This window comes from Epinephelus fuscoguttatus, linkage group LG8 (genome assembly GCF_011397635.1).
Source record: "Epinephelus fuscoguttatus linkage group LG8, E.fuscoguttatus.final_Chr_v1".
NCBI lineage: Eukaryota > Metazoa > Chordata > Actinopteri > Perciformes > Serranidae > Epinephelus > Epinephelus fuscoguttatus.
Genome location: NC_064759.1, coordinates 30528866 through 30550808, shown reverse-complemented (window position 1 = coordinate 30550808; position 21943 = coordinate 30528866). Strand labels below are relative to the sequence as shown.

At 40.8% G+C, this 21943-nt stretch overlaps 2 protein-coding genes across 2 annotated transcripts; both read right to left on the bottom strand.

The window, feature by feature from the left end:
• Window positions 1-8757: 8757 nt before the first annotated feature.
• Window positions 8758-11076, bottom strand: lratd2b (LRAT domain containing 2b). Its single transcript, XM_049584475.1, has 2 exons — window positions 10897-11076; window positions 8758-10607 (listed from the first exon to the last, which is right to left on the bottom strand). Exon 2 carries the CDS (start codon window positions 10397-10399, stop codon window positions 9575-9577), a length of 825 nt encoding a protein of 274 aa, XP_049440432.1. The 5' UTR covers window positions 10400-10607; window positions 10897-11076; the 3' UTR covers window positions 8758-9574.
• A 4163-nt stretch (window positions 11077-15239) lies between these two features.
• Window positions 15240-21893, bottom strand: nsmce2 (NSE2 (MMS21) homolog, SMC5-SMC6 complex SUMO ligase). The gene is made up of 6 exons (XM_049584476.1): window positions 21507-21893; window positions 19760-19872; window positions 19305-19458; window positions 16466-16557; window positions 16137-16243; window positions 15240-15629 (listed from the first exon to the last, which is right to left on the bottom strand). Exons 1-6 carry the CDS (start codon window positions 21619-21621, stop codon window positions 15518-15520), a joined length of 693 nt encoding a protein of 230 aa, XP_049440433.1. The 5' UTR covers window positions 21622-21893; the 3' UTR covers window positions 15240-15517.
• Between the last annotated feature and the right edge of the window lie 50 nt (window positions 21894-21943).

Genomic DNA, 21943 nt, shown 5'->3' with positions numbered 1-21943 from the left:
GTTCAACATATTAAAAAATATGACTCTTTGCTTTCTTGCTGTGAGTAAGATAAAAAGATGACACCTTTTGTCAGATAAATCTTCAAATACAGACAGTTGCCGGTTAGCTTAGCAGTGTCTGCAGTTAACAAAACAGCCTAACAGCACCTCTAAAGTGCACAGTTTTTATGCTAAGCTAAGCTAATTGCCATTCTGGCTCATGCTTCATAATTAGTGTACAGACACGAGTGGTCTTGTTGTCATCATGAAGCTCCCAGCAGTGCTTAATTTGAGCCGGAACGTACTGGAAGGCATACCAGGATCTTTTCAGAAAAGGCCCTGGTGCGTTCTGGAACTAATTTGCATGGGTCTAGAACTTTTCGCATCTAAAAACTACATACAGTACTGGCTGATGTCTCTAGTGTTGCAGGGTATACTGGTAATGGTAAACCGCAGAACTAAAACTCCACAGTAGGCTACATATGATAGTTCAAAGTCCAATCGCAAGAGGGAAGGTCCAGAAGTGTCCGTGCGCCGTCCAATAATGGCGCGCGCTGGCCACCTGGCACTCAATATGCTGCTGTAGTGGTTTGTTTTCCAGACATGTGAGTATCTTTGAGCAGTGAAAGTTATTATTTATTTCTTTTTACTTGTCGGCAGTGATTTGTTTTCCACGGAGCTACGTGCGAGCATTTTACTCGCATTTGCAGCTAAAAATAGTTTTGTGCGAGCAAAACAAATCATTCAGGAGCACGCTGTGCGAGTACAGATTTCAACCAGCAGCAGAAACGAAAGGCGAATCCTGCTGGTTGTGGGTCGAACAGGGGTCACAGACAGGAATACGGCGGTCAGATAGCCTACGGCGGCTCCGCAGCGCAAGATAACGGCTTACCGGCGACAGAGAAGTCCGACTCTAGGTCCAGTAATTTCCTCTTTGTTGGTGTCATGACTGCCCAGTAGTACCTGGACAACTGAGCCGTGGCGGCACACAGGTATGTGGCGTGTCAGAGGAGAAACAAGCGGTTCACATTTCTGTCTTTGTGGCAGGTAATGGTCCACAAACCTCACCGCACTTTAGGGACTGTTCTTTACTTGTCAGGGGAGGAGGGTGGCTGGTTGATTTTTATTTCATTTATTTATTTTATTTCAATCCCCCCATGTTAATCACTTATTTATGCTGTTTTTGAAGTATGAATAAGTCAGTAAGTAATTTATTCCATTGAAATATCATTGATGTATTATAGAAAAGTGATTTATCTTTTTATGAATGACAAAAGGCACATCTGCCTCACTTTTGCTGTGGTATCGTGATACTACTCAGAACCGTGATACTTTCACTGGTATCGTACCGTGGGTCCCAATTTTGGTACCGTGACAGCACTAGATGTCACAACCATTCCATTCAGAGTTGCGCAGTGAGGCGGCTCGGGTGCAGATTAAAAAATTGTTCCCCCACTTTTGGGAGTGGGGGAACACTGCTCTCTCAGAGGCCCAAAGTGTTCCCCTACTACTATTTTACAAATTAAGCACTGGTTACCAGCCATTGCACTCGGCCAAGAAATAGTCCAGCACCGAACTCACCGTTAAACCACAAACTGTCATTTTTACATTTCTGTTTTGGTGCTGATTAAACAAACAAGAGATAATGTGTTTTTACCTTGGGACAGAGCTGTGCTTAGTGTTTCTATGTTTCCTGTCTTTATGGCCATTTTCTCATATAAACTGCAGACAATATCTGGAGAACCAGACACTGTTCAGTGTTTCCTCTTTCACACATGTAGCACAGGAGACTGTCTATGAAAGAATTTCCTCACCTACTGTAAATACTCTGGTTTAAGCAAAGGCTGCTGCCTGCGTAGAGGATGCAGGAAGCAGGACATGACAGATTACACCGCAGTCACGTAGCCAGCTCATAATTTGATCATAAACAGTCTTTTGCCATTCCTTGAATCTTTCTGATGATTCTGGTGACAGCCCTTACAGACAGAAGTTCCCCGATCTCCTCATCTCTCCAGTTAGACATTATAGTCGCTGTCTTTGTGTAACTGACCCTTTTCATTGTCATTGTTTGTTTACTTCCAGTTTTGCACGAGCCAGACATTTGCTGTGAATTCTGCAGACAATTACCTGCTCTATTCACACATGGGCTCAATCTGACTTTACACACACTTAGGGAGCTGGCAGAACAGTCAGTTTAATGTCCAATGCAACTGATTCAGACATTTGGGATCTCACATACAGCTCCTGTGGGTAACGTTGTGAAAAGTTCAGGGTTGCAGTGCATGTGTGAAAGGGGCTTATGCTAGGCTAACTTTCCTATACAGACCTGAGAGTGGTGGTGATCTGATCTCCTCGTCTGACTCTCTGCAAAAAAACGAAATAAGTGTGTTTCCCAAAGTATCAGACTGTTCTTTTAAGGTTATTGTCGAACAAGCCTGCTTGTCTGCCCCTCCAGACATTTGATAATGATCATGACCGCTGCTTCTTTTTCTGTGTGGTGTGGAGGAGGGACAGCCCCATCTCTAAACCACCTGCAGTTATCTAAAATCTGCAAGTCATTAAAAAGAATGAGGGATAGTTAGCACGAAAAGCAGATGTGGAAAAAGTCTGAGTCATTAAACATCATCGTGAGTCAACTGAAACTACTCAAGAAATGAATAGCAGAGGGAAGCAAAGAAGGAAAGAGTGAGGCAAGAGGGAAGGAAGAAAGGTACATGCTGATGGGTTAACTTTTTTTTCTGGTGAAGGGCATAAGAAACCCCAGCTCCGTCCCTGACAATTAAACTGAACAAGAATGTTGATAAGCATTAATTTGATTCCCTGGGATCTGAGAGGAAGTTTTGAAAAGACAGCCGTGAGGGTAGGCTCCATTAATTGCCAAAAAAAGAGACTGTCAGGGGATTATGACTCTTGCTGCCAGGTGAAGCCCACTCCCACACTTTTTCAAAACTCCGTCTCTCCTTTACTCATGTTTTTGTGAGGCTAAAACACTAGCAATTTAGGGATTATAAAGTACATACGGGGGAGAATTGGTTGGTTGGGACACTTGTCACTGGCATAATTGATGCTATTCTATTTCAACCAGCAGCAAATGAAAGGTTAAAATCTCAGCTATAAATATGTTTTAATGTCAACAAATGGTTTTTTTTAAATAAGATGATTTGTGATTAAAGTGATGCTGTACATTTGTGCCAACCAGCCCCATAAAGGGGTGAGTTGGCCCACGTCATGGGGTTATTTGGCACAATTAAATGCTATAACTACAAAAATAAAAAATAAAGCAACCAATGGAACCAGTTAAACATTTAACTCAAACAAGAACCACAAAACATGAATATTTTGTAGAATATTTGTCCATTTTTTAAAATCAAATACATGCAAATCATCAGTAGGCATACCTAATTACTTTTGGCAATGGCCATTCAAAATAATAATAGTTAACTTATGATATCAACATTGTATTTAAACTAGTTTGAATCTCTTTAAATACACTTAAAGCACTTAATTTTACAGTTGATTGGCACATGTATCGATTCCAGCTCACATTTGACCCAACTTTGTAATAAAATTCTATGACCCAGCTACCATCGCTCATTACAGACTTTCAAATCTCATATCAAAATGTAGTTGTTTCCTGTGCCTAGTAGCTGGAAGACAGACATCTCCAATATCTCTATCTAACACAGTTTTATAAAACGTTGAGTCTACACATCACTTTTTTCACTTTAAACTATAAAACTGAAATATTACCTTCGGTAAAACAAGTTAGTGGCTTTCAGATGTCGCATTTTTGTTTCTGTGACATCCAAATGAAACGGAAAATAGCTGTTTACCAGCTTACCCCTGTAGCCAACCAACCCTGGTCTCCCCTGCGTATTATTTGGGCTATATGGGATGTAAGTCTTTCCTTTAATCTTATATAGATTTTATAATGGCACAAGCTAAATTCTCTGTGAAGCAGTCAAATACTAAGGCAGGACAGAACAAAGAAAGAAAGAACAAAAACTGAGAGGGTAAAATTGAAAAAGGTTTTTAAAATTGACATAATTGGACTATCTCAAATTGTATTTTTTGTTAACCTGCACATTGTTAGCCTGTACAGCTGAAGATGCAGGGCAGGACTCTTTGTGATGACTTGGGTTAAGATGAATGTTGATAGCTATTGAATCAGCCTGCCATAAATAATTGAAGTGACAAACAGGTCAGAGTGCTCGAAGGCAACAATCCTCAGTCACATCTCAGCTCAAGTATAAGGTTTTAATAACCACTGTGATTTCTGTGTTCCCTCTCTCTTTCGCTCTCTCAGGTCATAACTCAAGCCTCCCATCCCTCTATTCCTCTCTGCCTTTCTTTTATTCGCTCATTCATCCGTCACCATCCAGAGAAACAGGGTCAGTTTATTGAAGCTTTCCTCGGGCCCTTTCTTGTTGTCTGGCTCTGCTTATGTAAACCAGACAGCCCCAGCTGACCGGACGCGACAGCTCAAACTAGAATAGAGCCTGATTCCATTCTGACGAGCTCCTCATCAGCCCGTTTTCTAAGAATTTATGCACTTCCTCTAGTCAGGACAATTAAATCAAAGATATTCTCACATCATCTTACAAAGTTGTCCTTACACATGATGTCTTGTATCTTCACCCAGCCTGACTCTGCTACATTGGTATTCTTGTTTCCATGTTATTTCCTTTGAACCACCTTTAAACTGATCATTTCTAAGCTCAGCAATTCCCTTGTGCTATAGCTGTTAACAGAGGCTTTACCTTCACAGCCGGTCCTACGAAACCACATTTGTCAAGGAGTGTGAGAGAAACCACAAAGGAAGGAAGGGAACATTGGTTTGCGCGCCTGTATGTGTGGTAGCATACAAACTAAAATTCAATTGTTGTGCTGTTAAAAAGTAGCAGGTGAAGCACAAACAGTGTAAAACTAGGCTATGGGAAAGTTGCTTTGAAAAAGGAGAGCTACCCTCTGCAGAACTGGAGGGGGAATGGACTTTGCCATTGTGCGGCTGAAAAAACAAACGGTCATCCAACGCTGGGACAAGAAAGAATCACAGTCTGAAATGAACAGTAAACACAGTTCGGTCCAAGTCAAACTGATGAGTCTTATATAAATTATTAACCCTCTACATGCAGTTAGATGGTGATGGAAGTAAAGTTTACAGTGAAATAAAAAAAAGTAGTGTGAGCTGCAGCACTGTGGATCGATAAGTGGTAATGAATGTAGTGTAGTTAAATTTGGAGTTTCATTATACTCGCTAATTCACAGGAAATGGAAATGTCTCTTCAAACACAAGCATAAACATGATTCAGGTGAGTGGGCTGTGACAAACAAAAACCCCACAGCACTCTGCTCATGTCGACAGGAAATGTTTTTTTTTTAGGTGAGGAAACAAATTATTATTTTTAGAATTAACATGACCGCACAGTGGCCTGGTTACCATAGAGTATCACACACCCCATCAGTGCTGGCAAAATTTGGAATAAAAAAAATAATTGAAACATTCAACATGGTACAGCTAATCAAAGGCTGGTGTAATCTTAGCAATCTGTTTTACTATCTTATCTTACAAGCACACTCTCTTTCCCAACAGCCATTCATGAATCCCATTTTTTGTGTCTTAAAGAGGAATCCTATCTATTGGCATAAACCTCAGCAGTGCATAGATGCTGTCTGAGCAGCAGAAGTGGCATAAAACTGGCAATCTACTAAAATCCCTGAGGAGATTTATATATATATATGTATTCCAAATAGTCGAGCACATAACCTGAAATTGTCAAATGTCCTCAAACTATCCATTTTTAAGCTACACGGTGTTTGTCTCACATGGATAACAATCTCTCAGTGGCTTCAGGCCACGTCTAAAATACACCCCCACTTCCTGTAGGCCTGTCAGATAGAATCTCCTCATAAGCACACTCGTCTAAAGTTCAGACATGTTTGCGTGTGGGGAAGAAGTTTTTGTAGATAATGACATTTTGTAAACAAGGGTGGGTTTGATTTGAGCTCTGGCTCGTCCCCAACTTGTATCACGTTGCCAGTTTAGCCTGAAGGGTGTGGGCTTTCCTCCAGTCCTCCAAAGGAAACACGACAGACTCGCTGGCCAAAAGCCTGACATGGATGAGCCAATATGTCAAATCCAAAATTTCCAATGGTTTCACACGTTTTCTGTCGTGGTAAAAAAGATGGCTCCCACTCTCACACAAGTTGCATCTAATCTAGTTTGGTTACAGATCACACTGGGGGCCTTTTTTTCTGAAGCCATTAGAGTTTAATCAGAGATGCTCTGGCTCAGCTTTCCTGGACTATTGGACTGAATGTGAACAATTTATGTGTAGACGAGCTGAATTAAAGACACCCTGTGGAGTTTTTACCCCTAGGAACATGATGGAGCAATGTTTTTATGAGTGGGTCCCCATTTTGTTTGGCTAATTTCACACTATTCTACTCATCAACAGTTAATGTGATAACATGCAAAGAGGTGTAGCAATGCGTAAGTAAAAGCAGTGAAGAAGATGACTTTAATCTAGCAAACATGGATGTGACAACCCAGTCGGCAGAAAAAAAATGTAGGCATGATAATTTTTTGCAAGCCACAGCTATGTTACATTTTACAAATTATGAAACGGACATGCTGAAACTTTACATTTCAACAACACTGTGGTTAAAGTGTAGTTAGGTTCAGGCAAAGACCATTTGGTCACACTTATGAAAAGATCATGTTTTTGCTTAAAAGAAACAGCTCTGGTGGCACAATCATAGCTAGAGAAGTAGTGTAGTAGTAGTGTTTTTCTGCTTTTTTGTGGCACTATCCAAGCTAGAAATGGGGTGATGTCTTGGTAAAAATCAGCTGTTTTTCATGGCTCTATTCATGGTGGAAAAACAGTGAAGTGTTACTACAAAAACAGCTATATTTGGTGGCTAAATAGCCACCTGATGACATGCTAAAAAACAACTGGTTTTGTTATTTGTTGCTCTCAAACAGTGATCTGCAGCTCGGTGGGTGTCACTTTAGAGACACTGATAACGATACATGTGAAACATACAAATGTACAATGCCAGCATTTTCTTCTGGTGACTGGGCTGCATGTGAACAATGCTTAATTTTAAATTTTTTCCAAATGTTTTCAATAAATGTTTTCATGAAGAAGAAAAAAATTCAACATGTATGCTTGACCTTTGACCTTGAAACTTTGTTTACAAGAGAGCTCCACAGGGCAACTTTAAAGATTTCACTAACAAACAAGCTGCACAGTAAAACTCAGATTTATATTAACTCTAACTGCTTGATGGCTATTTTTTTTTTTAAAGCTGAGTGTTTATTATGCAGCAGATTTTATGGTAGCTCCTGCTACATTATACATACATGCAGACACCACGGAAACCCCGCAAATTTGTGGAGTGAAAATTAAACTGAATGTAAAGTATGATGCAAGTATAACTCCATTTCAGCTTTGCAACACAGGATGACAAATGTTAGTTAATTTTCCACTATTACGCAGCTCTACTGGCAGCTGCTTTAACATTGTGTACTCTAACCAATGCTGCTTGCATTCTGTTGGTGCTAAAAAATGTGACTGATTATCATAAATATGCATCACATACACACTCGCACACAATTTAGATTTCATCACGGCGGTGGACCACAGAGGATTGAGGAAATGCTAATGTGTCCGGCAGCTTTCCTATTTGTGACTAGTACTGATGATGATCCTGCTTTGGGTCCAGTGGGACCTTACCTGCAGCAAAAAGATGACAGTATTATCTCCATGCAAATATTAACAGAGGAAAGCAAACAGGCAAAGTAACTCATCTACTGACTGGCTATGAGGGAGTCATCAAGCTTCCTCTGGAAGAGAAAACAAAAGAAAAAAAAAACATGATGTCTCAGAGTTCAAAACAACCTCAGCGCCTGCTGTAATTTCCGTTGCAGCCTCTGTTTGTGAACACACTGTAGAGTGTTTCACAGGCATTTGTTGTTTGACATTGGTGAGACATTGGCATTTAAAATATCACAGGTATCTCAATTTTGCATCTACTTCCTGTTGTAATCTGACATGTAATCTGTCTTTAATGCCTGTCTCTCTAACACAATTTATCTTATCAGATTAGATCAATTTATACTGTATATTTTATAGATACTAAATGCTAATGTGATTTGGCTGAGTGAGAATAAAGTCTATTTGTGGGTGTCGACAAGCAAAACTGCACCTTTGACCGAAATTTAATTTAATGCTGTAATTCCAGCAGAAGGAAGGAAAGCCAAATATGGGTGAGGAACATTCTTAGCCTGCAGCTAAACTTTCAAAAATGACTTATCTTCAGTCAGCAGAGGTGTAAACAAAGCAAAACGTCCAGCACAGTTGGAACACCACTTAACACGAGCTAACAGAGCTGATGTTCAAGTCTTTTCAGGGAGCTGCTGCTGCTCTGAGGCAAATATTTTGATCAGAACTGGCAGCATTAACTGCTTTAACTGTGGGGCGGCCAACACTCTTCACCCCACAACAACAAACAGAAAGCAGGGATCTTACTGGTAGAGCAGGTAGAGCTGTGGCTCCTCTGGGGTGTGAACTGGGATTGTGATGTGCTCAACAATGCTGCTGTTTAGGATGCAGGTTTGGTTAGAATACTGAGTAGCCACTCCTCCTCCTCCCCCAAGATTCATGGTTTGAAATTATTGATTAGCATTGTATCAGTGTTGCTGTAAATCATTTAAAGGTCAGCTGTAAGTCTTCACTAAAAAAAAAAAAAGAAGAAAAAAAAAAAGAAAAAAACTTTACTGTTCAAATATATATTTATTTCCATTTTCCTTCATACAAAGATTTTTTTTCTCCAAAAATAAACTGTGGGAACAGGTGAATCAGTAAAAGTGCACAGTTACACAAAGTAGTCAAAGAGTGGGTAAAGCTGTGTGATGATTGGACATAAAGCGACAGAAGGGAATCCTCGAGGTTGACACATAATAACAAAAGCAAGTCTTTCGTCCAATCTGTATTGATCACCAACACCTGAGTGGGACAGGAGCAAGCGCTTTCAGCACGCTCGTCAGGTACAAGTACATTGGAGAGGTTTTGCTCCCCTGTGCAAAGATTCATTGGATTAGAAAGATAATTGTGGGTAATTAAATTCTGACTTCATCCCCAAATGATTAGAGTGCAGGTGCAGCTCCGATGCAAATGTATCCATCATGAAAAGTCACTTAATCTTGGGTTGAGTGTGTAAAAATCTTAAAAGGAGGGAGGACATTTACCAGTGTGCAATTATCACTTGTTTCCAGTGCAAAATAGCTGGTGGGAAGTTTGTTTTGACCCTCGTGATCTGCTTTGCTAATGCACTTGAGAATGTGCAGCCCAGATGCCAGGGCTTTTCCTCTCATTTTGGGAGGAAAACAAATAATGAACTTTGACCCCCCTCCTCTGAAGATGCACATTTGTTTGCAGTGTGCCACATACACCCGAAGCTCACGCACAAAGCTCTTATTGGTTGACTGTTGGGATAAAAGCTCCCTCAACAACACACATGCTTTCTTCAACATAAAAAGTGTGCAATATCCACTGAACTTTTAACCTAAAGGACACCAGAGCATCCACTCTCAGTTGACAAAACGCTCCTCTTTAATTTCATGTGTTGTGTTCAAGTGGTTGGCCAGCTCTTGCATCACAGCATCTTTGCCAATCTGATCGTTCCTCCTCTTTTCCATGATCACGTCCTCCAGGCTCTGAAACTCCAGGACGTGACTCTTCTTCTCGGAAAAGAGTAATTTTAACCTGTACGGCTGCTTACCTATCCTTATCTCCCCTCCGATTTTAAACTCCCGTTTGCCAAAGCGGCACCAGGCGGCGAAGCACTCAGAGTTTCTCCAGTACAGCTCTCTGTCTCGCGACCCGACGTGGTCCAGGGCGTTGCGCACAATCACCTCCGGCGGGAGCGCACGGTACCTGTAGAGGCCGTTCACTATCCTGCCTTTTTTGCCCTGGCTCACATCGGTGAGGAAGTTGTTCTTTATCTCAGCCCTGTGCAAATGCACCACCTGAAAGTCCCCGACGTAGACAGCCCAGTGAGGATACTGTCCGGTGGCCACAAACTCCAGCAGGTCTCCGGGTCTGCACTTGTTCAGGAGACTTTCCGCAGAGTGAGTGGCGGCTCCGGTGCCGGTCTCATAGATGCACTCCTCTCGGTAGTAAATCGCGCACTCCAGCTCGTCCTGGGGGTCGAAGGGCTTCTCCTCATGGCTCACCACGTGGTTATCAGATGAAAAGCGGTCCAAATTCTCGTCCTGGTCGTCATCGTCGTCGTTGGAGAAAATGTAAGAGACGCCGATCCGCGGTCCGTCGTCGTCCGGGTCGAACCCATTTGGGTCCGATGTTGGCACCTCTGCGTAATTTAAATGCGTTAGTTTCTCCACCTGGTTCCCCATAAAGGTGACAGGTGGGTGGAGGGGATCAAGCTAAACACAGAAACAGGATCCACCTGTTCTTGGCGCACTCACTTCACCGGGGAGCACAGGCTGGAAGAGGCGCAGGGCTGTGCCGTGTTTTAACTAAATCCAAAGCGGTGAGGACCGACACCAATAATCCATGTCCGTCTGTATATATATCCTCCAAATGAACACCAGCTGCGCCGACCTGCAGAGAAATAAACAAGACAGCAGCTTAAACAACGAGCTCAGAACACATTAAAAGCCCATCTGCAAGTCAAAGTACTGTGCGTGGTTTACATTCCCAACAGGTGTGACCCGACACACCTGTTGGCTCACTTTCCACACACTCGCCGAAACAGCCACAGCTAGCTATATTTACTTTTTAAGCCACATCAGTACTGTGTGATAACACCTACACTTGTGCTCTCATGTTGGTCTTTCCCAGTTGTTCATCAGCTCAGGTCACATTAAACTCTCCGGACACACGGACTCACCTGCAGTTCAGCTCCTGGCAGCAGCTCCTCTCACACACACTCCTGTCACATCGGTAAAACAAACAGGATTACACACGGCGCTGGCGGCTGCGCTTCCTGTATGGTAGGCTGTGTGGTTTGGTTTCCTCTCCTGTGCTGTACAGGCTGTCTGTAGTATGAACCTCTGTGTTTGTTGCAGCGAAACTCACCCAGGACCGAGCGACTGCTGGGAGGTGTTGTCATTTAAAGCGACAGTGCGCATTTTTCGGCCTCATTTACATATTCAGTCTCAAGTTTACGTAAAATAAGTAGGCTAGAAAAAAAAATCTATGAAGTAGATGAGATTTTTCTTCTGCAATTTGCATGGGATTATTTTAAAAGATTTAATCAAAGTGAAATACTGTAGTGTAATACTGTAATTAATTTAACCAATATAGTTTAATACATATGTAGCCTGTAAGTTTTTTCTCCATTGTAGCCCATAATATAAAGATGTAAAATGTTACAGGGATACATCATTTCATGATACACCCATGTCCCAGCACTAAACACACACTGAAGTCCATATATGATCAATACAGCAGAGAATACTCCCAAACCATCACAAACATACAGCATCAAGCATACAGTACATCCATCCATATATTTTAAACAATAAAGTTTTCATACAATTCTACAAGAGGTGTGAGTCCATAAACAAATTGATGAGAAAATTAATAGGCCTACCCAATTGGACAAATTGATCTCACTTTAAAAACATGAGGAAATTGATTGCCTTGAGGAAAATAAGTAAACCTAATTAAGTTATTTTTACTTACAAGGTACTCACTGTAAAAGTATATATTATTTAAGATAAGTAAACCTGACTCAAGATTACTTAGTTATGTTTACTTACCTTTTTCAAGGCTTTAAAGTAATATCAGCTTTTCACATTTTACAGTAAAGGAGAGGGGTGAGGAGAAAGACATCCATTCAGGCTGTTTGGACAACTTTTTCCACACAATTTTGTAATCATCCCTGGATAATTAGTGAGTCAGTTAGTACACCAGTTAAATATTTTATTGTTTACATACTCAGAAATTTGAGTGCTGTGCTGAAATTAGGTGTTAGTGAAATCGGATTATAAAGTGTAATCTCTTAGGTTGATGTAAAGTATGTAGAGGGACTTGTGATGTAATTTGAGGATTAGGATCATAAAGACGTTTTCTTCATTCTTTAAAACGCAAACTAATCTACCAAAGTTGGTTTGATAAAATCAGATGTGCCGCAGAACTGAGTGCATGCATTTTTATTCAATAAGTGTGCCAATGAACTTGAGGTTGTGTAGTCTTAAACAACCAGACGTAACTTTATATAATCAAATCCAAACTTACTTTATGGAGTTATATGGTTCTTTTTTGAATATTAACTTTGCACTGGATTTGGGCATTTTGCCTCCAAACCTCCTGAACTATAAAGATCTACACATCACTGATGCCAGTGGGGATATCCAAACACCGATGTGAAGTATCCCTAAAATTCACTTTGCCTACATTATAGGTGAACACCACTTTAATTAAGAATTTCAGCATGTTATTTCCATGGCTGAGGAATGTTTGATCAGTATCTGTGAAAATGAGCCACTCTCTGTCAAAGCCAGAAACCAGAGAAGACTCAAACTTGTGATGTCATCAAGTATAAAGTGTGGAGCTGCTCCACAGACATTGAATGGAAGATTTTGTGGAGCTTTATCCTATTGTAGTGTTTTCTCTTATAGACTGAATCACAACAACTTCCAGGTGGGAAATCCCTGCATCATGTACATTTAATAAAACAGTGCTGAACAAACGCTGCCTCCAGGTGGTAAGTTTTTAGCCACCTAAAAAATTAAAATCACTCCCAAGTGTGTGCTATATTTAGAATATTTTCACCACTTTACCTTGTCATCAGAAGGCCCTTGCTGATAGTGAACTGAAGCGGTTATCTCAAAGCCACCAGACTCCACTGACAAAAACAGTCATTCTAGATGAGGGGAGTTGCTGGTCCACCACTGCCTCGATCAGTTACTGTGTAAAGTACAACTGTGATATTCCAAATATAGTACAATTAAGCTGATATTGGTTGTTTAGGTAGGACACAGGCTTTGCTGCAGCCCCCATCCACAGCAGTTTGTTGCTTAGCTTCTGTCCCAGTAGATGTGGGTAATCAAGGACACTAGCAAAGCAACACAGTACATATAAAAAGCACAGCAGAAGCGTCATATGGGTCACGTTACAGTTTTCATATCAATTGCCAGTCACTTCTGTGCCCAGAGGTGGCTGTTATCAAGACGTCACGATGATTCAGTCCACACTCAGAAGAGTCCCCTGGGTGCTCTCACTGTCATCTGTAACATCTTTCCCAATCCATTGTCCATGGAGGAGCTCCAGACTTTACACTTGACGACTCAAGATTTTGGTTTTGGGAGAGAGTATTCACGTTTACCAATATTTTTGGATCGTCTTACACCGTAGGAATACCATGTATGAAATCTGAAAATGAGCATCGTTCCCCTTTAAACTTTACAACAGAGCTTTTTTACAGCAGACATGTTGACTTGTCGTAGCAGGAAAAGCACAGGTGTTTAATTAACATTAACAATGCCTCTGTCTATTCAAATGTCCCAGTAAGTCATGACAGTGTGACAGCGAGCCAGCGTGACCAATTGCAGGACCCTGAAACCAAGGCAGCCATTCAATTCAGCCGTCATTCACTTTGTTATGTACACCTGTGCTTTTACTGTGACATGTCAAAATATTAGTGAAAAGGCATAATCCAAGTTTGAACACGAGGATCCTAATGCAGTATAATCTTGAAAGCAGCAGCTTTACATCAAGTATAGTAGTTGTTTGTTGTGCATTATTGACAGTGCTTTCTTTAAAAGGTATCACTTTAAATAACTTAACTGCTGTGTAAAGGAATTTATTCACATCAGAGGGGGAGGTCGTGTGGGCAGTGTGTCAGCAGCACAATGAACCAGACTCCCTTTTTTTGATGGGAGTATCAAACTGTGTGGATTTAGCCGCCAAAAGCAGTGGGAGACAAGCATGACACCTGGATCAAACCAGAAATTTGGAGCACTGGTCTGATCTGAGCCCCGCTGTTCTCCTCCCTCTCCATCCAGCTCTGGCACTGCCCCGGCCAGGACTCCTGTGCCAGGAAGTGAGACTATGTTCACTTCCTGCCAAAAGGTAAAATCCTCCTTGGACAAGCCAGAAATTCAGGCTTAGTGTGTCTCAGGCAGCTATTACACCTACTTCTTGGATCGTTTGAACAGATGAATGTGAATTCTAGATCAAACATAACCAGAACAAAGCAAACATCTTTGGGAATTGATTGGTTTTTTTTTTCATCAGCACTGCATGTCTGTACAATATTGTGATTGAATTTCTGAGGATATTTACAGCTCTGCCTCCCTCCAAAGAAACAGCTTAATGGCTTTGCCTGTGATATGGCGAATGCGGTGCCTGTCTGCGTGCACTTTCCACAAATTGAACTGTTGTCGTGAAATTACCTGTGACTTCACATGTTGTGCAGTAAACAAGATTAGATTTGCAGAATGGCAATTCAAAATGAAGCAGAGTGGAGAAATGAATGAGTCAACATCCGAGATCGTTTGTTGCCAGTTAATATCTTCATTGGTGAAATGCTCTTAGGGCTGTGTGACGCACTCTTTGGAGGAGAAGAGCAATTAGAGATTTTTGAAAATGCCTGATGCAAGGTTATTAAAAGATTAGCTTCACCTAGTTTCATCTCAACACAGCCTTTGTTTGTTTCTCTTTGGAACAAAGACCCTTCACACGGAGCAAGAGAAGGAAGGAAGGGAGAGATTTAATCGCCTAAGTGCATTCCCGCAGATGTTTAAGAATGGTTTGTTTATGGCTCATTCACAAAACTGTGTTTTGAGTAAATCTGTTTAATATCTTCAGCTTCCTACTTTATTTACCTGCAATTACAAAAGATTGTCTTTATTAAAGGATCTCAAGCCCCATTAAGATTTAAACATTTCCAGTATTAGTTTATCTCGGTTCACAGATTGTACATAAGGTACACACGCTGTACTTATATGCTCACTAACCTGAAGAAAGACTAAAATGAGCACTTCCTGGATTTATAGTTGCCAGTAGGAGTCACAACTCTACCAATAAATAATCCCCCATCATACCTGGAGCTGAGAATTTATAATCCAGAGATGAAAAATTAATTTCTGGACATAAATCCAGTGTCCTCATGCAGACACTGCTCTCTTGTGGTTCTGCCAACTTACTGCATGTAAAGCATGTAAAGATAACTGCAAAATGATCTGCCCATGCTTCCAATTACAAATACAAGTTTGGTAGCATACATTGATGAAAAGGTTTGCAGCTTTTATTTACATTCAATAAGACTGGAGTTGATACAAAAGATGCTCCATCTTAAGAAATAAAACATAAGTCATCACTTTCTGAATTCTAATTCAGCCAGGCAGCAGAGTTTTTCCGGGGTACAACTCCTTGAACAAAAATTTCAACAACCTGAGTCCTGATAAAAACAACTGTCTTCAAAATACTAACAACATATTACTTTCCTAATATACAAATAATAACCAAGACACAGGTTTTATGATGAATATAAATGTGGCGTACTATGTCCGGTTGCTGTTTCTCTTATGGCTCTGGATCTTTCTCCTCAGCATCTGGTCAGGAACCAGATCTGACTGTCTCACATCTGTGTTCCCACAGCCCACCACAGGACAGCTAGAGGACGGAGAAATAGAGGGAAAGTTAACATGTATAACAGGTATCGAAACAGACAAATATCATTGAGCAAATTCACACAGACGTGGGCAAGCATGCATTTAAAAGAAAATTTCTGCATCAGTACTGTCAGACACTTCAGGGAGGATGAGGATAAAGTGTGTCCACGAGTACAGCAGCGTTTCATTAGTCATACACCTAATCACAATAAGGCCCTCCTGAGTATTGTTGCTATAATTGTGCATGTAAGGTGTGCATGGTGACCGCAGTCAGGACCCAAGACAATAGGCAGGTTTCTTTGGCAACAACATGGACCGGGACTGGGATTTCATCAGTGTTCCTTAAGGAGCCGCCACATCTAATTTCATTCCAACATCAAAGCAGTATAATAAAGAAAATGTGAATTAAGGCAGACTGCTTGGTCCCACCACACCAGCCCACCGAGTTGTTTACTGCTGCAAAACCTGACTCAACTTTCTAACCATCCTCCAAGGGAGAGCGTCTTACCGGCATTTCTTTTTCTGGCTGTGTCTTGTTTTCATCAGGCCCAGTATGGCTTCTTCATCATAGTGGTGGTTACACTTCTTATTCTTCATCGGGTTCACCATTTCCACCTTGAATACAAATTCACAGTGGTGTTATGTAATGAAACACACAGAAAGGAATCACAGTCTAGCTGCTAAAACATAAAACCAGGGTGGTTTTCTATGTTTTGCTGAAACTGAAACTAATATTTAATCGTCGGAAATTAGGAACAGTCATTATAAGATGGAGATGTTTTCAACAGGAATATGTAAATCTGTAAAATAATACATCAGCAGGCTGGAGTGGTCTACCTGTGTGACTGGGCAGGTGAAGTTGACTTGGCTCTGTGTAACAGCAATGTCCTCATCGAGCTCCTCTGTGTGCTCTGCTGACTCTTGGTTGGCTGACAAAACAAAAGACAAACATGTGCTTCAAATGTATAATTACAGTGATAAACAATGAACTGGATGACAAGATGGCAGGAGATTATCCAACAGGCAATGACATGGACTTGGTTGAAACTATCTTACTATATCTTACTATATAATGACGAAAACTCTGTGTGTCTGTTCCACATTGTTCTCCTCACTGACTTGGTCAATCCATGTGAAATTTGGCACAGTGGTAGAGGGTCATGGGAGGATGCGAATGAAGCAATATTACATCAATTGGCCAAAGGGGGGCGCTATAGCAACCAATTGAAATTGCAAACTTTAAATGGGCATATCTCATGCCCTGTATGTCATAGAGACATGAAACTTTGCACAGACAAGCCTCTCCTCACGACGAACAAATTTGCCTCAAGAACCCATAACTTCCACTTATATAGATTTTCTGCCATTTTGAATTTTTTGAAAAACACTTAAAATCGATCTGTTCCTAGGAAGTTTGACCGATCTGCATGAAACTCGCTGAACATAATCTAGGGACCAATATCTAAAGTTACCTCTTGGCAAAAGTTGGAAAACTTACTAAAACTGAGCTTCTATAAGGCAATGAATATTGCGGAGGGCGTGGCTCATCACATAAAGGTGTTTATACAACAGTTAGTTCCGACCGAATAATTTGATTGGACAAGAGGTATTCTGTGAGTGCTGATATAGAGTACAACATCACTGGGACTTGTAACAGTAAAATCACTCCACTCGCAGGTGTTATAAATATAAATACAACCGTTAATTAACCAACTGTCACACTCGCTACACTGACGCAAACTGACACTGTAGCGTTACACCAAGAAGATGGATATTTTCCCCAAAATTACATTTGAATTAAATTATGAGAGGTCGTCAGGAGAGGACGAGTAAAAGGAAAGCCAGAACTCTTCTGTGCAGACCTCCAGGTGTGTTTGTGTAACATCAGCCGACCTCAACAAACTGGAGAGGAGCAAAAATGAAGCGAACATGGTCAGGAATTATCAATGATCATCTGATGAGGTACTGATGAGGATGAGGGAGAGTGGACGCTGGATCCGGCTGTGCCAACATCCAGGTTTGCCAATGTTTCATCAGCCGAATTGGACGAAGTTACACAGTTGCAGATCAATGTAAATACAAAGCAGCTTGTGAGTTCCTGGTGTGTGCTGCGTTGCCTGGCAACAGATCAGGGGAACTGTTTTTTTTTCATGGAGCTACATAACATACTTAAATCATTTATTTCATCACCTTTTGTTAACATTTCCTTACTCAGCATTGCTGTTTAAGCCGTTGTTGACCTGTTGTATAAAAGCAATATCACTATTATAATTATGATATTGCTTAAATAACATCTCAAGGATTTCACCAATCACCACGCAACTTTGTAGGCATATGACCACACATAATCTGAGGGGACCCCTCCATTATTGACCCGATCAAACAAAATGGGGGCGCTAGAGAGCTAATTTCTTATCTAGGCCTAACCGCCATATCGATTTTTTTTTACTAAACTTGGCAGATATGTAGAACAGGACGCCTCAAGGTGACTGGAGAAATTTAACTCTAATTGGCAACTGGGTGGCGCTATAACAACAGAAAAATGCTTAAAAATGGCTAAAATGCGACCGATTGCTGTGGCTCCCCCTGTGGCCCAATGTTGTTGTTTTTTTCAAGTTTTTGGTATGACTAAGTCATGGTATGGTATGCTGTACTCAATGGGTATGGACTAGTATTTATAGAATACAGCAACATGTCCCACTTATGTGGTTAAAAAAAAAAAAAATTAAGAGCGAATTCTGTGTGTCATTAAATGCTAAAAAAAAAACCCACATAAGATGCTGTCCTCGTGAATTCTTTAGTTTACCACATTCTACCATCATTCATAATGTCTTACATTGGCATAATATACACAGCCATTTACATTTATGAAGCACACACAGCCGTAAGACATTACACCAGCAGATGCACAGTTAAGAACATGCATACACAAAAATCTCACCAGTGCACATAGGTACACAGACATCGAACACACCCACCCTTTTTAGCTTACTTATAATTCTCCCAGTGCAGCTACAGCTTTGTAATAGTCATCCTGTGCTCAAGGTATTAAAAAAACTCATGATGCATCCTTAAACTCTTCCAGGCAATGGTACATATTCTAATTTCAGTAGAATATGTGAGTTTATCCCTCAGCAGCAACAGAGGGATATTTGGCACTCATTCAGTAAAGAGTAATGGTGATTACTGGGTTACGGCTTTACAGAATACAACAGAATATGTAGCGTCTACATGAAATTATCTCATAATACCAATTTAGTTCACACCTCATGATATGTTTTCTTACACAATGCAACTTTTGGGAGTCAGAGTCAGACTGAGAGTAACACTGTTGCAGCAGCAATTTCACTTATAATGTCTACAAAGAACCTAAAAATATGGCATCGTCTGAGTGTGGCCACGTTTAATAAGGAGTGTAATAAAGACAACAATTAAAAAGCAGAAAATAACCGCTACAGGGTGACAGGCAAACATAATTATTCAACAGTAAACAAAGGGAGTTGTGTGTTTAAAATCAAGCTAATTATCCTGAAAAAGAATACATCCAAAGATCTCTCCCTCTCCTTGGCTGAGAAGCCCTGCTGCAAGCATAGCTATTATCAAACTCCTGAGCGCACGGCATTGAGTCAAGCAGTGCATAAATTGAGATGATTTCTCCTATCTGTCTAGGCCTTACCTTGGTTGAGAGAGCTCTTGATGCTCTCCTTGAAGGCCACTACTTTCTGGTGATTCTGCAGCTCAGCGTCAGAGAGCCTGGCTATTCTCTCTGTGAACTGCTCTTTCACTTTGGCAGACAGGCTGAACATGGCCTCTGGCTGCTGCGACGTAACCTAGAAGAAACTGAAGTGGGTAAGGCTTTTTCCTTGACCTTTACAATTAGAGTCAACTGCAGTGTTTTCTCTGACATTCAAAACTAACACCTTGACATTAAGACTTGCCACTCTAAAAAAAACATCTTGGTGTACACACTGTAGCAGGGGCCACCTGCATGACCTTCCAAAGAACCAATCGTCTTTATGCACTTTTTGTGCATCTCAGCCCTCACCCAGTAATACATCATGAGGCTGACCTGTTTATTTAGGAAAGGATGTTTTCCACTTATGTGATTAGACCATGCCAGGTTGCTCTCACCTCTGCTGTGACTTGTTGCACAACATCAACAAAGTAGTTAATCTCCCTGTCCAGCTTCGCACACTCCAGAATCATGGCCTCCATTTCTTTAATGCCTGGGTTCATCTCTTCATCTGTAACAACACAGCATGCACAGTGATGGAAAAAGCATTCAGACCATTTACTTCAGTAAATGTAGCAATAACATTGCCTTGCAATCAGAATCTAATTCCTATTTAAAAACTGAAGTATTAACAACAGAAGTCACAAAAGTACAAGCAGTCATTATGCAGAATGACCTGTGCAGGTATAATATTATCATGTTATTGGCTCATGGTCACCGATGCATGTAATGCTGGTGGTGCTCCATGTTGTAACGTTAGCTGGTCAAGGCGGAGCTACTTTTCAGCTACTTTTTATACTGGGGTGTCAAACCATTCTATAATACAGCACCTCCAAATGTTCCCCTTTTTGTTAATGTAAAGAAGTACATGTACATGCTGAAAACAAAAACTCACAATTAAAGAACAATCCTTTTAAAACAGATGATGAACAGTCTGAGATGCCTTTCGAAAAATAAGTGCAGTTTCAACAATATGTCTCAATTTTTCTATGTTCAGTCAGTCTACTCCTCACTGTCATTACATGTTCATTTTCCCATACATTTCCACTGTGAAGTAATGCTGGCATCACCATGCCAAACTTGAGTAGAAGCTACTGAGGAAGCAGGTTTCCCCTGTCTTACAAACCATTTACAAATTTTAAGTGTTGGCAGTGCCTTAGCAACAGAATATTTTGTACTAAAGCTGCTGATTTACAACATTTTGCACAATGTTCAATATCTTTAAATACGACCACAATAAGTACTCAGTTTTTTTTTTCAGAGACCTGTATTTTGATCAGGGGGAGAAAGCCTCTGAAGCAGCATTTTATATTAAGTAGGTTGCTCACTGTTTAACTTGCTCTGTAAAACTGGCACGTCTTAGCTTTCATAAGAGCATCAACATCCTCCTGAGACCCTGGGTCCTCATATAAGGACATCACAATTTGGGTTTACTTGACCTTATGCTTCATTCTGCTTAACTTAGACCTGTTGGCCTCATTCATGGACACTTTTTTGTGCCATCTAGTGGAAGTAACAGCACAATACACTGATACAAGTAAAAAGAAGATGGCACCCATCTCTGCCAAGTCAGTCTGCAGCCTATCCAGACACAATAGTGGACAAGCTCCAAAACCTCATAACATTTTGTGATTGAAACTTGTTTATGATTAACAATGTTTGTAGTTTGATATGGCAATATACCAACAGTAACAAGCTATGACACTGTTAATTAAGAAGTACTCACTGGAAAACATTAGGACCTTATTATTGTCAGGTTTGAGGACACTGGGACTCAATTATCATTGTCAATATTTAGTTTTTAGAAATTAAAAATGTATACCAAACAAAAGTTTGGGTCTCAGGAGGATATTTGGTGTGTAAAGTTAACGTTACCTAGTGAGCCATGACCCTTTGGAGGGCCGCTTCTGGCCCGCGGGCCGTAAGTTTCACTCCCCTGTTTTATACTGTAAAGCAACATAAAATGAAAAAAAAGACCCAAGTAGAAACGTATTAAATCAATAGTAGCATCATGAACAGGAATTCCAGGATTATCCCATGTTATTATGTGGCCTTAAGTTAGAAACAAAGAACAAACCATGTAACGTTAGAGACTGATAGTTAAGTGATGGTGACAAGCATACTGAGGGTGTCTGTAATATTTACCCTGAGTCTCCGCCAGGTCCATCGCCACATCTGTCACGATGTCCATTCCCGTCCCGATGTCTGCCTGACATTGCTTCAGACTTGACAGTGTTCCGTGGACGGCACTGAGAGACATTACCACCGGTGTCTTTTATCCTCCGAGACTACCGACACTACAAACTCAGCTAACTAACGTTACGTTAGCCAAGCATGCTAAAGTTAACGTTACCTGCTGTTTGTGTTAGCTTAGCTAGCTAACTGACGAGCTAACGTTACTGTGTGAATTAAAAGTAGCAGCGTCTTAATCTGTGTCGAGTTTGTTTTATTAATATTATTATGAGGATAACAACCAGAAGTGAAATCAATTATCGACAGGAACACAGGGAAGTCACCCGCGAAAATATAACTGTGGAGTGGGGCTTAAGTCTAACTTCCGGGTTTGTTTTTTCAAAGTAAAA

Excerpts from the sequence above, each read along its gene's own strand:
- lratd2b (XM_049584475.1), bottom strand. The coding sequence starts at position 10,399 with ATGGGGAACCAGGTGGAGAAACTAACGCATTTAAATTACGCAGAGGTG.
- nsmce2 (XM_049584476.1), bottom strand. The coding sequence starts at position 21,621 with ATGTCTCTCAGTGCCGTCCACGGAACACTGTCAAGTCTGAAGCAATGT. Across the intron at positions 19,459-19,759 it reads TGCAACAAGTCACAGCAGAG|GTTACGTCGCAGCAGCCAGA; the intron begins GTGAGAGCAACC and ends AGTTTCTTCTAG. Across the intron at positions 16,558-19,304 it reads CAAGAGCTCTCTCAACCAAG|CCAACCAAGAGTCAGCAGAG; the intron begins GTAAGGCCTAGA and ends TTGTTTTGTCAG.